General features: G+C 37.8%; 1 protein-coding gene across 1 annotated transcript in view; it reads right to left on the bottom strand.

Annotated features, from left to right (window-relative positions):
• Positions 1–3,580: 3,580 nt before the first annotated feature.
• The window catches only part of LOC108785201 (sodium channel protein type 2 subunit alpha-like), a 190,364-nt gene continuing 176,334 nt past the window's right edge, over positions 3,581–17,610 (bottom strand). The window contains exons 22-27 of the mRNA XM_018554238.1: positions 14,440–14,721; positions 12,510–12,563; positions 9,855–9,992; positions 9,269–9,373; positions 8,068–8,338; positions 3,581–5,308 (exon numbers count right to left, since the gene is read on the bottom strand). Coding sequence (XP_018409740.1) covers positions 4,113–5,308; positions 8,068–8,338; positions 9,269–9,373; positions 9,855–9,992; positions 12,510–12,563; positions 14,440–14,721 — 2,046 coding nt within the window. The 3' untranslated portion in view covers positions 3,581–4,112. The remainder of the gene's footprint in view (positions 5,309–8,067; positions 8,339–9,268; positions 9,374–9,854; positions 9,993–12,509; positions 12,564–14,439; positions 14,722–17,610) is intronic.

Below are 17,610 nucleotides of genomic sequence, written 5' to 3'. Positions count from 1 at the left end.
TATTCAGGGCGCAGAAAATGTTATGCCTACAGGTTCCAGTAACAGCAATCCAGCCCTGGGCTCATTTCATCTGAATTGGAGGATGAATTCATGTCTGTGATAGCAATGCATACCCATTGGCCAGACATGAACTTGTGTGGTTATTAGTATTTTCCCCTTGATTGCTCATGCTCCCTCCTCACTTTAACATTCACATAAACATGTATGCTCAGGCAAGGCATGTACATATTTATGTAATAGCTAAATAACTGAAATGACCTCTTGGTGGCCAGCTTGTGCCTGCACAATCGACCACCTTCCTTTGGTGTATGGCCAGTTTAACACAGGCTTTCTGAATATGCACAACTTAAGTATGTATCTAACTGCTAATGTAAGTTTAAATACACAGATCTTTTCACATATAATTTGTGCCTCTGCAAAAATAAAACATACACATAATTATGTATTATGTTATGGCCACTCTGCCTGTGCCTGCTTTGTGTTTTCTGATGTATAGATTGAGGGGAACAAAATCCATCCCAGTTTTGGCTTCAAAACAATCAGCATATAAATACAGTTGGAAAAACAGGCATTATTTTTAGTGACTGAAGTTCTTCTGTAATCAATAGAAAAGCTTACCTTATAAAGATACTAAACTCAGGAGGTAAACCTAAAAAATGCATTTAGGCACCTTGACTATTGAAAAAATGTATCTTATTTGTGCATAGTTCGGCTGTAGATCCTCAAATCATCTCTGAATTAGTGCTGACACTGTCCTTCCTTCTGGAATAATTTAGTTCCCCTGGTCCCTGTGTGTTGTTATGTAACCACCGCTCCAAGCTCACTCCCGTATTGAACGGCAATCTTAATATGAATTAGAAAACTAAACATGAGATTGTAGTCTATCACGGGAGTGAGCTTGGAGCGGTGGCTACTTAACAACACAGACAGGGACCATGGGGAACAAAAGTAGCCACCCTCCAGAAGGGAGAACAGTGTCAGCACCAATTCATAGATGATTTGAGGATCTACAGCCGAGTGTTACACAGATAAAATACATTTCTGTTAATAGTTAAGGTACTTGAATGCATTCTTAAGATTAAACTCCTGAGTTTAGTGTCACTTTGAAGTGGCTAAAGATTCATGGCCCGTGCACACCATTGCGGAGGCGGTATGCCACGTGTTCACGTGTGTTGCATTAAGACAGCCCATTCATTTGAAAAAAAGGTGCATCTAGCATTTCTAGCAGCGCAACCGATATGCACATTAATGTTTTGTCAAGCTGCACAGCAATGAACATCTGTCAGCAAGTTGTACTGTGGTGCCATCAGAATGAATGCCACCGAATCACACCTAAGGATGTAACATATGTTGCCACACCTCAATAGTGTGAATGAACCCTTAGACATAGTGGGGTTGATGTAATAAAGAAGGTCAATGTTCAGTTAGCCTAATGAAAATCTGTTCACTTCAAATACCCATTTTTGTGTAGAGTAATAAAAAATAAATAGGATTTGTTCCTGCATATCATTGATTCAGTGAACATAGGTTTACTAGCCTTAATTATCATTCTCTGTATTTGGTAAATCAACCTCATTGTCTTTATACCGAAATGACTGGTTATAAAAAATAAAAAAAAACATCTAACGATCGCTACTAGACCTGGAAAAAGAAACAATAAAATGCAATCCATTAATTATACCACATACCCAAACATAATTTATGTAGCCAATACTTATTTTTATTTATTTTCAACTATTAGCTGAAATAAAGAATCTTAGAAAATGTCACATAAAGATCCAGGTAAAGTTTTTTCAGACATAAAAAAAAATAAAAATAAAATAGTGACGAATGGGGGCCCTGCATTCATGTTAATGGTTTGTGTCCATACTGTATCCTGTACACTGTATAAGACAAAAATATAATTAAGACACTTCGTATGGAATATATGTTGAAGGAGTCCCATACAGTGACATGCTAAGTGGAATACAATTGCTGTTTTATCTACAATGTACATTCAAGACAGTTTGTATCATAAATTATCAAAACACTTGCATTTTTTCAAAAGACCGAGTCTACATTAACATTTTTTTAGGTGCTATCACTTTGTTGTAACACAGAATTGTTAAGACAGTACACAACTGGTTTTGGCAACAGTGTAACACAGCTATTTCTTCATTAACGAAACAACAGTTTCTTTTGCATGAGTTTGTGTCAAAAATAATTACAATCATTCAGGGAAGACGCCCATTTATTTATTAATTTGTTTTCACCAGTGAAATTGATAAATGATACACCTCTTTAAGTGTCATGATAGCATCTTGTGGAATATGTCACCATGTGATCACGTCAGTCTATTGTTGTAGACATAAAATTCTAACAGCATCAACAAACATCAATGAAGTACATATTGGCCACTCTCCCACTATGGATTTTGGATCAGGAAATGCATTACATACAGAGGTCTTGCAAAATTTTCAAACGGAGTCTTGTCAATTGGTACTGTCTAAACCCTTAAATGGCATGGGCCCTATACATAGTACAGCCACAACCTACTGATTTATATAGCTAAGCATGTATGGACATGCTTCTCATTGGGAGGTGTGTTTTGCCTTAATAATTTCTGTTGTACATTCCACTATGGAACACTTTCAAAATGACCGATGCTGTGCTATCATCTGGTCTGTTTTTTCTTAGACAGGCAGACCATTTAGACAAGCACAATAGGAGTTTCTATCCTTTGGCAAAACACACCCAACATAATTCCATAGAACGAAGACTCGGGAGTTCACAGGCACATCATGGGTCAGAGAAAAGATTTTAAGTTGCTGACCACAACTTGGACAATTTATCATGTGCCAGGGCTAACTCTCTGCAAGTGACTATCCATCTATCCATTCTAAACCTCCTTAATAAACGATTATATATATATTTTCGTAAATATATGCTTTCCCCCTAAATTCATCACAGTCCCTACTTTATTATATAACTTAACAGTGCATAATTATGAAATATAACTATCAATAAAATAAATATACAAATAAGTGACATTATTCTATATTGATAGGCATTTTTGTTTTATTAAATATTCTTGTTCACTAAATATCACTCACAATCCAAAGAATCTTCCATTTTGTTTGGTTTTAATATATGCACTCCATTGATATCTTTCCTACTCTTCTGATCCAAACATATATCTGTCACTTAATAACAGCAGCCAGTCGTACATTAATATGCCTTTCATTTAAAATCAATTTTTAATTGAACTGGAAAATGTGAAAAGATGTGATCTAAAGATCCGAACAAAGATTGGAAGTGCTTTCTCTGATTTGTTGGTTTTTGAGTAGCGAGACAACCTTAAGAAGTAGATTTATCATATGCAATCCTTTAAGTTAGGGGTAAATAATTTAGCACAGTGACTTTATTTCACAGTCACTTCTTGGATGATATTGTAGCTGCAAACACTTCTCTATCCTAGCCCACACATTGGTGTCAATATCTTAAAAAAGCTTAGGTGTGCCTTCTTATTGTCTACAAGTGCCCACTGACTGCTTGAGTTAATATGAATAACCTCCTCACATATACAGTGTGTGGTCGTCTGTTTTTTTTTTTCTTAGACTTATAATATTTTTTAAAGGTTGTATTATATCCCCAATGTACTGTAAAACCCATATACAAAAATAGTCACATATATAAATAAATGACCTACAAATAAAAAAACAAACAAACAAAAAAAAAACAGTTGTTCCACTAACACAAGTCTGTAAACATATGGCAGTATGGTAATCGAAAATGCAGACAGTGGACACAATTATTGTACTACAGTGTTTTATGTAAAACACACAAACAATATAAGTTTGCATTCCCATGACTGGTCCCGACAGACTAAGAAGCCGTTTGTGGACCTCTGCGTAAGAAGTGTCAACTGGTTGTTTAAACAGTAACCACCAGTCAAGGCTGATACACCATCTCTTGACAAGAGGTCACTGTCTTATTATAGGCACTGACCTTGAGTACATGTATGCAAGAACTGTCAGTTTGGCATAGATCTCCAAGAGGAGTCCTGTTGACACAGATGGGTCATCTTCACAGGTTGTAAACAATTTATCACACAAATGAAAAAATGTGCAGTTTTATTTTTTATTCTCTCTGGAATCTTTGCTTTTGTCCTCTTTTTCTGCTTTGTCTTTTTCGTGTTTTTCCTTTTCTGGTTTTGTTACGCTATCGTACGATGGAGGTGATGTTGTAGAGGGTGTTATATCAGTTTTTTCTGTAGTTGAGTTCCCATTAAGCTTGTCAATAACCATGTCTTCTTTAATAGGCAAGCTATTTACTTCTTTCATTCTATCTTTTCTATACATATATGAAGCATGTTTAATAGTTTTCCAAAAAAGAAATTTCCGGAAACATCGCTGAATGATGATTGCTGACAATTCCTCTTGTTTTCTCCGTAAGGTAGACGTAATTGGTTCATAGGAGACCTTTGAAGGGTTGGATGCCATAAAACGCTCTTCCATTGGTTGGCGAAGATTATCCATTTCGTCTCCTTCACCCAACACTCGCTTTGTAAAGGCAAACAAGATGTCAAGGCAGTGAATTCTGTCACCGCTTACCATGGGAAGATCCATTGCAATAAGCGGAACTCTGTTTGGTTTTGGTATGCGAAGAGGTGGATCCAGGGCATCAGCAAAATCAGGCAATTTACAGTACTGAATGAATTGTGTTGCATCTGGATCAAACTTTTCCCAGACTTCATAGAACATTTCAAAGTCATCCTCTCCAAGAGGTTCTGCACTTTCCTCCGTGGCAACACTAAAGTTCTCCAAAATGACAGCAATATACATGTTTACCACCACTAAAAAGGATATGATGATATAACTTACAAAGAAAAAAATCCCAACAGATGGGTTACCACAATCTCCTCTAACAGAACTCCCAGGGTGTTCTGCATGTGGGTCACAGTCTGGTGCTCCACTATTCAGAATTGGGGCTAATAATCCATCCCACCCAGCTGATGTAGTAATTTGGAACAAGCAAATCATACTGTTGCCAAATGTTTCAAAATTAAACATGTCATCAATTCCTGCTTCTTTCTTGACATAGGCAAAGTTGGACATTCCAAAGATAGCGTAAATAAACATCACTAAGAAGAGCAGAAGACCAATATTGAACAGGGCTGGAAGTGACATCATCAAAGCAAAAAGTAGAGTGCGAATTCCCTTGGCTCCTTTAATGAGACGCAAGATTCTCCCAATCCTGGCAAGTCTTATAACTCTGAATAATGTTGGAGAAACAAAATAGTTTTCTATCATGTCGGCCAGAAACATGCCTAGAAAGAAACGTAGATACAGATATTAAAGATGGGCTGGCAGATTTTTAAAAAAATAACATAACAGCATTTCTGCACTTTGGAATTGAAAATTTTAAAAATTTAAACAGGTCAGTTATAAGTATGTGGTTAACATTTGTATTCGGCTTCACTGACCATGGGTGAGGGGAATCATGGAATCACCAGGCTGTGCAGGGAAGCCCATTTGTCCCTTGATCTAGCAAGAGATGTACACATATCCTGTATCCTGTTGGATTTCAAAGTGTTCCTAAGATGTTTAACAGCTAAATTGTTTTTACTGAGCCCTGCTCTGATTACACGACTTAAAGTGCCCCAGAAGTTGTTTCCCACAGGGATCAATGTAAGGCAACCAAATAACATCAGCAGGCATCTCTCAGTGTAACAGACTTTATATTGCAACTTATTTTATGCAAATTGCTTATCTTATTCTTAGCTCTTCCCATGCTGCTTCTGGGATGGATGACTGGTTCTGCGAAGCCACTCCTCTTCTCCTGGTCACACAGATGCACCCACATCAATGTCATCAAATACAATGCAGGCCCAGGGCCACTGATGGTTCTGCAATGTATGTGATTACATCAAGGGCCTGCCTAGAGTCTAGCACTGGAGCAGGAGTAAGACGGATCACTGGATGCGGCTGATGCAGGTAATAAAGTAAGTATTCCTCTCCATTATAACCCTCCTACACTATACAAGCAGTAAGTTGTGAATGTATGGGGGGTGGAGGGGGGGCACTTTGTTTATTACTTTACAGCTCACATGAGTCTAGCTTTAGAAGGAATGTGGTAGATCCGACTTCTGACTTCTATTTGAAGGTTCAAATTCCAGGTCTGTCTTTTTCTTTTTAATTCCTCCTCACCATAGTAAGTCACTGTGCTAGAATAATAACCAAGTGACGCAAGAATCATGGTGACATCCCTAGAGCCTGCATCTTTAAAAACCAGCTGAACTATCACAGACTTTGTATTTCTAACCTAAGAAAATCTCTGTCAAAACCCAGTTGTCTATCTTGTCTTCTCTTCTTCCAATCACACAGATGTTTACAACAGTGTGGAAGTCTCTAATAGGCAAATGAATACTATCTTTCTTCAAAGACTCTCATAATTGTGATGAAAAACATACATGATTTTCATTCAATATAAGAACATTGGGAGGGAAGGTGTAAATTGCAGGAGAATAAAGTGAGTAAAAATAAAATGTACAGCTCAGCTTTGGGCTCTAGGACAACTGGGGCTATTATATTATCCATGGTAATTTTATTTTTTAAAGTATTTTAGCTTTAGAGACCATACTGAATATTTATCCAAAGTAATGGTTTCCATTGTGCTTATCTCTTGTCTTAGTAAACCATCTTTCTTTTGACTTTGTTTATACAGAATGATGCTGACCCTAAATTGGCTAAACAGGAACAGGGTAAGACAGGCAAAGCACAATAAGAGACAGTTAGTCCTCATTCACAGTGAATGAGATACATGGGTTTGTATGCATTTATAGGATATTTATAAATGCATATACTGATTTTAAATGGTATAATTCACACTGTACATCCACCTGCCCTTAGATGCACCCAGGTTAGCCCCCTTTCACTTGGCCACCTTCAGTACCAATCAGCAGGTGATCCGTGCACAGATACGTTGTGACATCTGTGTCCACCCAGTTTTTCCTCCATATTGCAATGGACAAAAAAAATGAAATTACCAGACCCTTGCTGGTCTGTTTGTCCATGTGTCCATTTACAACAGATCACCCCCAACCTGCCACGATCAGGTGCGCCAAAATTAAACTCTGTTTTATTTATTTTTCCAGACCTGGTTGGAGTCGGGGGTAACCGGATGTAAACAGACTCATGTCCTTTTAGATGTGGCTGCCCATAGACTAACACTGGGCTACCGATCAGATCCGCCTGGAAAACTGACAGGAAAACCTTATCCGAATGCCCGTGTGAAAGGGATCCAACTTTTTTTTATAGAAAATAAAAGTCTGTGCATCCAGGGGCAGATTAGATACTCTCAATACATGTAAAAGCATGGAGACGTGTGTAAACGCTGATTCATTTAAACACCGGAATAAGTGATCTTGAAAGTAAAAAGTTTGTTTGTACTTCCCAGATCAATTTTTCCTGCTTTTAAAAGAAACAAACGCAAAAGGTTCCTAAGAATGAGGGCTCAGACGACAATACAACTGGTATCATATTTCAGAAGCCACATTAATTTTAATGATAAGCACAGTGGTTTTGTGGAAGCAAAGAGGAAATAAAAGTTATATAAAAGTTATGTTTTGGTACACTAATTTTGGTTTCAATATTTGGGTGCCACAAATGAATGAAGACACCCATCAATTCAAGGCCACAAAAGTTTAAGTTCAAAAGCATACATCAGATGAAAGAGCTGTACTTATCAAATGTATCTTAGAAAATAAAATTAAAAACATTTTTATCAGCAGCCCCCCGTAAACACATAACCATTGTTTTAAACTTCACAGTACAAAAATACAGCATGGCTCACTTTTTGGAATAAGTGACAGGGTTCATTAGTTTCTCTATAAAATATAGGGAGATAGTATATTATTATATGTATCCGCCATTCTCTGTATTATTCGAAACTGCTGTCTTGGTTAAAAATTCAAGTGAGCATCCAGTTGTCTGTACCATTTGATCAACACCACTATTTTTCTTTGCTTTTATTTGTTTCACAATAATTCTACACTTTAAAGACTTGTGCATAGCTAACAATACTTACCAACAATGGAGAGAATAACAACAACAAAATCAAAAATGTTCCAGCCAATTGTGAAGTAATAATACCGTAGTGAGATCAGTTTCATAACAAATTCACCAGTGAACAGGACAATGAAGACCAAGTTGATCCAGTACAAGTTATTTTCCATATCTTGGCTCTGTTCATCTGTTTCAATCATCATTGTCACCATGTTAAGGCAAATAAGTATCATGATGGTGATATCAAAGGCTTGCCTTGTTACAATATCGAACACAAAACCTTGGTATTTATTCTGTCAAAAACAAAAACAGAATAATCAGTAAACACTTTCTGTATAAAAATACATTATATTGTTGTCTTGGCATCTTTCAAAATATCAATTCTTCTTCTCTATACTGGCTAAGTCTGAGTTCTGCAGGCTAGTGATTAAAGGAGATCTATGAGGTGAGTGAAAATCACTCATCCTCATAGTTCGAGCCGACACGTGACAATGAAACTGTCACACGTCGGCTCAATAGATCGGGAGGTGAGCGAACACAAACTCTCGCTCACTTCTCGATCACCTCCCTGCAGAGAGCGGTGTCGGTCAGTCACCGATCCCTGCCGGAATTCCCCCCTCCCCTATCCGATCCTCCAGCGCTGACTGAAGGAACGGACGAGGGAGGGGGCGGGTACAGCTGGATCTGCCTCTAGATAAGTAGAGCCAGCTGTCACTCACGCAGCTGGGTGGATCTCAACAGTATTGTTGGGATCCGTCCCGGCTGCGGCGGTCTTAGTATGCCGCGAGCTGTAGCTCGCAGTATACTGAGCTTTGGGTCACGGGAGGACGCTAGTATATGTCCACCCGTGACCCTTAAGAGAACTGTGGGGGAAAACACTTACCCCATAGTTCTCTTTTAAATACAAAGACAGAAGTTTTCTAAATACCTGAAGAGTTGCTTTATGAACTAAGACATTTTTGTCAGTTAATCTATATTTGCTTTAGAGATGACTGGGCAATTTCACTTTATCCAGTATTACATGAACATTGGCCTCTAACTATACCATGTGGCATGCAAGGCAAAAAGAATGCACCAACGTCAGTTCCATTGCAGTATTGCCCTTAAGTGTTCCAAAATGTTATGCATATCACACACAGTAAGTGAATCTGAACAGCATACATGGCGTCAAACTATGTTTCTTTTAGTTGATTTAGTGGCTTCCAGTAATATGACACACTTACCGGTGGTCTTGGAATGGGCTTTTGTGGCTTTTTAGATCCCAGCTTTTTCATGGCGTTATAATATTTCTTTTGCTCCTCTGTCATGAAGATATCCTGACCTCCAAAGTAAAGAATGAAAATAAAAACTGTTTAAAACCTTATTACATTCAATTATTACAGAGCACATTGATGTCACCTAAACAATGTTTTAAAAGAAAAAAAAAGGGGAGATAATATAGTATTTAGGGTGTATCTATGGGTCCTGAATGTGTGGCTGTGACTGTGATATGGGTGCATATATGTGTGTATTTTAATATGTAACAGTTGGTATAGGCTACCTACAGAAAGATTTATTGAGCTCTAAAGATTCCATGTAGTGATCACCGGACTGCTCTGTTATAAATTAATTTAATCTCCTTGAGATGGAGCCTGAGGCACGCTTCTACCAGAAAACCTCTGATTGAGCTTCTGAGCAGGATTGTGGATTCTAAACAGTGGTCTGAATTCTGTTCCAATAACAAATATTTTAAAGTATGTAATATAACATACTGTATATCACCATGCTAGACAACCCATCCAAATAGCAGTAATATAATATAATACTTATCTTCTTCTTTTGCTGGTTGAAATTGTCAATAATGACACCAATGAAGAGGTTCAGAGTGAAAAAGGAGCCAAATATGATGAAGATGACAAAGTATAAATACATATATAAGTTGTCTTCATATTTAGGTTGCTCTTGTAGCTGTAAATTGAAGTTTAGAAATATAACAATGACAATGAGTTAGAGATATAGTGACACAGTATTACCCTTTTTTTGCATATTCTATAAATCGTTGTAGCTGGCTCTCAACCTGTTTGGGCATCTAAATATGCAGAATGGCAACCCGTTTTAGTAAATCGCTCATTGGTATCCAATTTCTAAAGTCATACTTGAATATTTATTGTTATAATGACCAGACAATGGGGGTAGGCATGATGTTGTTCTGAAGGTGGCATGATGCTACTATGCAACTATGTAAAGTGCTTCGTAAATTGTTGGCACTATATAAATACCTGTAATAATAAATAAATACATAGGGGTTGATTTACTAACCTTATACACACACGCTATGAACAAGTATACACCTCTGTAGTGTGTTCCCTCCCAGCATGATCTATTGGTGGAATCTAGACACCTTTGTAGTGTGTACACAACCAGCAGGTGTGTTGCGCAAAGCCCTGCATGAATTGCAAGGTGATGTTGTGTAAATTAGCTCTACATTGTGTTGCTTGCGTTGATGAATGCAGGAATGTAAATGCATGAGCTAACCATTTTTGTCTAAACTGTGAAGCAGCATTATATATGCATCATGCCCATGATTTTTCCATATATGGCATTAGTGGAAATATGCTTTTAGAGACTTTTTGGTTGATAAATACGTTTTGCTGTGTAAAAATCACACGCACCTAGTGCGTGCGTGTGTTTAGGTTAGTAAATCACCCCCCATAGTGTCCTGAAGGCTGATATACAGAAAATATCCTTTTGGGAATATCCCGTAACAATTATGTTTCTACTTATTGCTCATGACAAACAATGTTACCCACTTCATGTATGCCCTTTAGGTATTCATATGATCTCAGAAAATATAAGTCTGTATTATAAGAAAAAAGCTAGCAGAGTCAGAGGACCTCAAATTTTGAACACTTGTATTCAGAAAGTACTTGTGAGGGCCTCTATAAATATGGACATCTACAGCCAATAGTGCAACTGACAGCTGATTCATCTGGCCAGTTCATAGACTTGCTGGAGCAGTAAATACAACCTTTTTATATAAGAAGATTATTTTAAAACATTAACACGCACTGGCATTGTTAATTATATCAAGTTGATCTCTTTTACATTCCCCCCCCAAAAAAACCTGAAGAGGCTATATGTATTCCCTTGTAGGCTCTGTTCACATCTTGTCAATGCAGGAGTGTGTGTCATGTGTGATACCTCACGCAATTCGGCCTCACATGTATAATGTTAGGTGTGCTCTGCTACCTTTATTTCTTAATGCCACCCCAACGCACCCAGTCATTGCATGTGCATTGTATCGCACCACATCACACAGCAAACTATTACTATGCGATGTGGTGGGATGGGATTTAGAAAAAAGGTGCATGCACTTTTTGAGTGCAATTTAGCTGCTGTAGGCAGCACATTCAAATGAATGGGCTTCCCCACCACAGCGTACCACAACATACCCTGCAGCACCCCGCAGAGGTGTGAATGGAGACTAAGCTTTTGCCATTAGAGTGTGTATTCCTGGATAAGCCAAACAATAATAGATTGCAAAAGGAAGCAATGAATAAACTGATAAAAAAAAGCATTGTTGTTAAAGAGGAACTTTACCCATATCTTAAAAATAACAACAAAGGCACTTGTAGAAATGTTTAGTAATGGCAATCTACAAACACATACTTCTAGATTATTGCTGGCTTTTTATTCTTTGCATATTTTATTTCTCTTTTCTTCCGTCACACGAAGCAAGCCGATGTACGGCTGAAATCAGCCGTACCAGCCTGAAGTGAATAGCCGAACAGTGTTCGGCTCACTTCACTTCTGATCGGTCTTTCACTCGGCTGCCCTCGGCAGCTTTGTGAATAGACCCCTAGGACATGTGACCATGCACATCATCTCTAGGGAGGAAAATGCCTTTCCCTGAAATCTCATGAGATAACATGACATTTCATAGCAATGCTCTGCTGATGTAACCTTCCCAGGCTGTAACGCTTTGGCACATTACATAATTTCTGCCAAAGTGGACCAGGAAGTGGAAACAAGAAATTGTCAGTAAAATAAAAATATGTTTGGTTATCTAATGAATGTAAGGTGATTTCCTATCAGCATGCAGAGCTGTATGCTGATGTGTTTTTTAGTTAAAGGGGGCAAAGGCCCACTTTAAGAGGGCATATGTGAAAGGCCATGTAAATAACTCAAAAAATTAACCAGTCTGAGCACTTCAAGACTTGACACATCTGGGTCATGTAAAGGCACTGTTATCACGTTTTTTCATATGATTGCATGCGATTGTGAGAACATGTTTAGGAAAACAATATCCAATCCCCTTTTCTAAAGGAAAAAGTTGATGGCATTCCAGTGTGCTAGCACCAGAATGAGTTGTAAATGTGTAACCAACAGTAGCTGTCAGTGAGACATCTGCCTGTTCATGGCTGTCCTAATGTTGGCCAACTGATCTTACATAAATAACAGAAGTGATTTAGAATCTATACCAACCTTTCGGGAGTCAACTGCAGCATACATTATATCCATCCAGCCTTTAAACGTTGCCTACAAAAAATATATATAGGATTTACATAGTTAGGAGCATGCAAGACAGAAAAAAACTTTTAAGTACTACTGGGTTACATATAAAGTTTTTGACAGATGCCACAACATTTAAATTGCCCACACACGTCACAGCTGGCAATATAATAACAATATAAGTGATTTTTTTTTTAATGTGGCACGTTTTGACATGTATTTGGCAATCAGACGTTGTGGGGGTAATATGTTAAAGGAAGCCTGTACTTCAAAGGCTTCTGTTACCAACCTATCCTAATGAAAATCCTAGTTCCCTGGCTGTCATGTCAATCCAGTGGCTTTAGTATTTTCTCAATCACTGACCCAGAGCAAGTTTGCCAATTAGTTATTAAGTCTTTAGTCTAACATTTCTGGTTCCAAGCCTGCTTTGGACCAATGAAATATGTATAATCCGCGCTTTATAGATCGATATGGATATCTCAATTGGATATCAAGAATAAATGAATAAATTAATTAATAAATTAATGCATAAATACCTCTATATTAGAGCTGCTGTACTAGGGACACTAGGGTCAGATATAATATAACTGGATGTGCAGCGCTCAGGATTATCAATAAATAAAATCAGTGTTGGCACCTGAAACTTGATAAGTGTTAATAATCAATAATAACCAGTGAAAAAAATCAAATCGCGCACGAATACATGAAATAAATAAATAATCGTGCACGAATACATGAAATATTATTATATTATTTTTATAAGTACATTTTATTTGTACATTTTTACATTACATTATTAACACTTATCAAGTTTCAGGTGCCAACACTGATTTTATTTATTGATAATCCTGAGCGCTGCTTTTGACCAATGTCTCATAAAGTACTGAAGCCAGAGACAGCCATGCAGCTAACATCTTCAGATGGTGGTAAGCACATTTCTCTCAGTACAGGTTTCCTTTAAAAGAGTATTTTTTAGTGTATGAAGAGAGTCTTTATTTGCATCATTCATCTAATTATATGAATGGAACATATTTGCATATTTTTTTACTTACCTGCACGTGATTGAGTGTCTTAAATGAACACCTATTTACATAACTAAAAGTGGAAATTACTTTATTTTAGTAAGTAATCCCCAGCATGTGGGAATAAGTCTATATCTGGGATTTTCAAAGACTTGCAAGCAATTTTTTTTAAAGTTTTGTTCAGAGAAAGGAATGCACAGGACTCCATCATTTATCCATTGTGTTTTGTGTATTGTCTCTGCCAACAATTCCAAGCCAATAGTGCCATTCTCATTTATTATACTTTGTTGCCTCCTTGTATTTCTTGGAGCTAGTGGCACTAAACACAGGAGTTCAATATTAAAAAATGCATTCAAGTACCTTAACTATTAACAAAAATATATCTTATTTGTGTATCACTCGGCTGTAGATCCTCAAATCATCTCTGAATTGGTGCTGATGCTGTCCTACTTTCTGGAGGGTGGCTACTTTTGTTCCCCATGGTCCCTGTGTGTGTGTGTTGTAAAGCAATCACCGCTCCACGTTCACTCCCATGATGGATTACAATCACATGTTTAGTGTACTAATTTGTATTGAGATTGTAGTCCATCATGGGAGTGAGCTTGGAGTGGTGACTACTTTACAACACACACAGAGACCATGGGGAACAAAAGTAGTCACCCTCCAGGAAGGACAGTGTCAGCACCTATTCAGAGATGGTTTGAGGATCTACAGCCGAGTGATACACAAATAAGCTAGATTTATGTTAAAAGTTAAAGAACTTAAATGCATTTTTAAGATTTAACTCCTGAGCTTAGTGTCACTTTAAGTATTAACTACATAGAGTCAGTGGCATGTGCAAATAAACAAGTGACAGAGATAAATGAAGTAACTATACTTACTACTTGGAGTAAAGCAAGATAACCAGCTCCTACGTTATCAAAATTGACTTTAACGTTCTTCCACCGAGCACTTTCATTGGCCTTTATTAGCAGTAAACAGTCTGACTGGTTTTCAACTTCAGTAATTGGAAATATTTCACCAGTGGTAGTGTTAACACAATGATAATATTTTCCGGCAAACAGATTCACACCCATTATACTGAAAATTAACCAGAATATCAGACAAACCAGAAGTACGTTCATAATGGAAGGAATGGCTCCGATCAGTGCATTTACAACCACCTAGTATAATAATTAGGAAAAGAAAAAAAAGACACGTCATTTCTGGCACTGGGGAGAATTTATGTTTTCAATCTGGTTTCAGACATGGAGAAAACTACAAAAAAATCTAAACAGATGGATTGTGTGGGAAAGAAACCACGTCGCACATACAAAAGAGAAACTACACAATATAAAAAAGAAAGACCTGATAGTGGAAAGATGGACTCACATAAATGTAAACTGCAGAAAAATAAGAGATAAAACGTTAAAATAAAGGATAAAACAAAAAACATGTCAAAGTATAAAGAAAAACAAACAGAAGACACAATTTTATCAAGAAATAATAAAATGAAGGATGAGTGACAGTTAAAATAAGCCAGGTAACAGTGTTTTGTATTACAAAGGTCAGTTAGAAAAACGCAGCACAGATTTCAGTTCAAAACATGCACTACATTAAATTTAGTAGCACATGCTACTATCATATGTAAATGCACATGGGAATCGTGATGGCCATGCATTACATAAAATAATGTACCTTTAATTGTTGAATTTTAGGTTTTTTTCGGCAGGGACTTAAACTATCAGAAACTTAAAATAACTGTCCTTTCTCATAGAGCAACCTAGTGTACTTCTTAATCCATACCCCATAGTCATAAAATGTGGACTGGAAGAGTGTCTGCTTCCTAATTGTTGTGCAGATGAGGGTTTATGCACAGAGCAGAAATCTCTGCTGCCAGCTTTATTTAAAAGGGAAGCAATAACCTGGGAAAGTCACATCTGAATGCTCAAGTCTTACCCTGAGACAATTCAACAAGAAAATCTTTGCTGAGGTTGTACTGTGCCTACGGACTTATACATTCATTTTAAGCACTGAGGACCTCTTTGGAGGGGTTTTAGCAAAGTTTTTGTTGTACAGATCTCTGACCCCTACCTTTAACATAACTTTTAAGATACAACTAAAGGCTCCTCTATGAGAGTCTAAACAAATACCAAATCCAGTTACTATGTGATGCAAGAGCCTCATAAAGTAACCAGAAAACTTCCTTTTACCACTTGCTGACCAGGTATTTAGACCCCCTCCCTAGCCAGGCTACTTTTTAATATTTAGCGCTGCGGTATCTGACTGACATTTATTCTGTCATGCAACGCTGTACTGAAATTTATTTTATAAAAAAGTTTGGGGACAGATAGAGCTTTCTTTTGGTGTTTGGTATTTAATCGCCACTGGGGGTTTTATTTTTTTGCTATATTAAGGAAAAATTATTGAAAATTATTATGTTAGGAATGATTATTACCCATATTTTTGGTAAAATATAAAAGACGGGGTCACGTCGGGTAATTAGACACCAAACATGTCAAGCTTTAAAATAGCGCGCACCCGCGAAATCACAAAAAAAGTACCATATCCAAAATTGACCATTGGCGACGCTTTAAAAGCTGTTACCGCTCATCAGTTTACTGTTATCAGTGATTGATGGGCATATAATTATTGCTCTCATTCCGACGTTCGCGACGATATGTGACATGTGTGGCGTAATGGGTCCAATCGTCGTTTTCGCATGTATGCGCACCAGATGCATCTTTGCATGCATGTATGTATGGGGGGAACTTGAAAAAAAACTGTTTTTTTAAATTCTTTTTTGTGTCTTTTTTTGGGGGGGCGCCTGGGACCAGCGTGACAGCGGGAGGGGGGCGCACATACCGAGACATCATACAAGCCATCCGCCGGTTCTATATCCGGCACATCGCTTGTATGTTAACAGGCATCGCTGCCTGTTTTTAAATTTTGGGACTTTCCCGGGCGTGGCTGGCTGAGCGGACATCTAAAGACGCCCTCTCAGATCTAGAGAGCTCCCGGCCGGCCGTTTTTTTACAACAGCCGGCCGGGAAGTGGTTAACTTCCCTGGCTGGTCCAAATCCTTCTTTATCCATGTCTCAAACGCTGCCAATCCAGAAAGCAGTGGGTAGGACTAGGTGTGACCTAGTGCTGATTGACAAGCTACAGCCTTGTGAATTAGCAGTGACAATGCTGATAGCCCCAACCCCTGCAACATTTTTTATCCCACTGTAGTACAAGCAGGTAGAGCTACATTGAGAGTGGCTCTGAATTCAGAAGCAGTGCATCATTGTTGCCTCACCATAACAGGAAACTGTATTTGGTAGATGTCACATGCAGGCTCAATATACTTATAATAAAGTGCTGCAGCGCATATTTTCTAATAAGTAGTTATAGTTCTGTTTTACATTAAAGGGAAGTAGAACCCATGTCAGATGTTTTATTACAGTTGATGACCCCACTGGGAAGGTTTTCCCTCTCTATTTGCAGGACAGAAAGTCATGGGAAAATCAAAAATCTTTTACATCAGTTACCAGAACAGAAGATGCGGATACACCTGTTCTGTGACCTAAGTGGGATATCCTCTCACTTTGGTGAGATTTCCTCACACTTGCTGTCACTAGATGAAGCTGAAAAGCACAGGAATATCCTATGCTCCTCGGTTCCTTTCTGAAGGGCATTTTTCCAGCATATGGCTGGATGGAAGATTTATAAATGGGCCCCTTAATTTTCTCCAACACTCAAACTTAATTCTTAAACTAATCTAGAAACATACTGTAAGTTTTGCCTTTAGATGTATTTTAACTTTTCCCTTAACAAAATCTTACAATTTAATTTAACTTCTAAAATAAACCCTCAACTTTTAATACGCTCCAGCACTTAAACTCAATTCTTAACTCAACCTGGCAACTTAACCCTAATATAAACCTGTGTTTTGCCCGTGCAGTGCAAAGCACAGGTTCCCTTTAATTCCCCCCTCCCCAGCAGCATATAATCACATTCCTTTGTTTCCCTGGTGCTCCGTGCAGCTGCCAAGAGCAGGAAAAGCCACCCTGTATAAGTTACAAGTTGCT

Source organism: Nanorana parkeri, unplaced genomic scaffold (assembly GCF_000935625.1).
Source record: "Nanorana parkeri isolate BGI_ZX_2015 unplaced genomic scaffold, ASM93562v1 scaffold149, whole genome shotgun sequence".
NCBI lineage: Eukaryota > Metazoa > Chordata > Amphibia > Anura > Dicroglossidae > Nanorana > Nanorana parkeri.
This window is presented reverse-complemented; position numbering and strand designations above follow the sequence as displayed.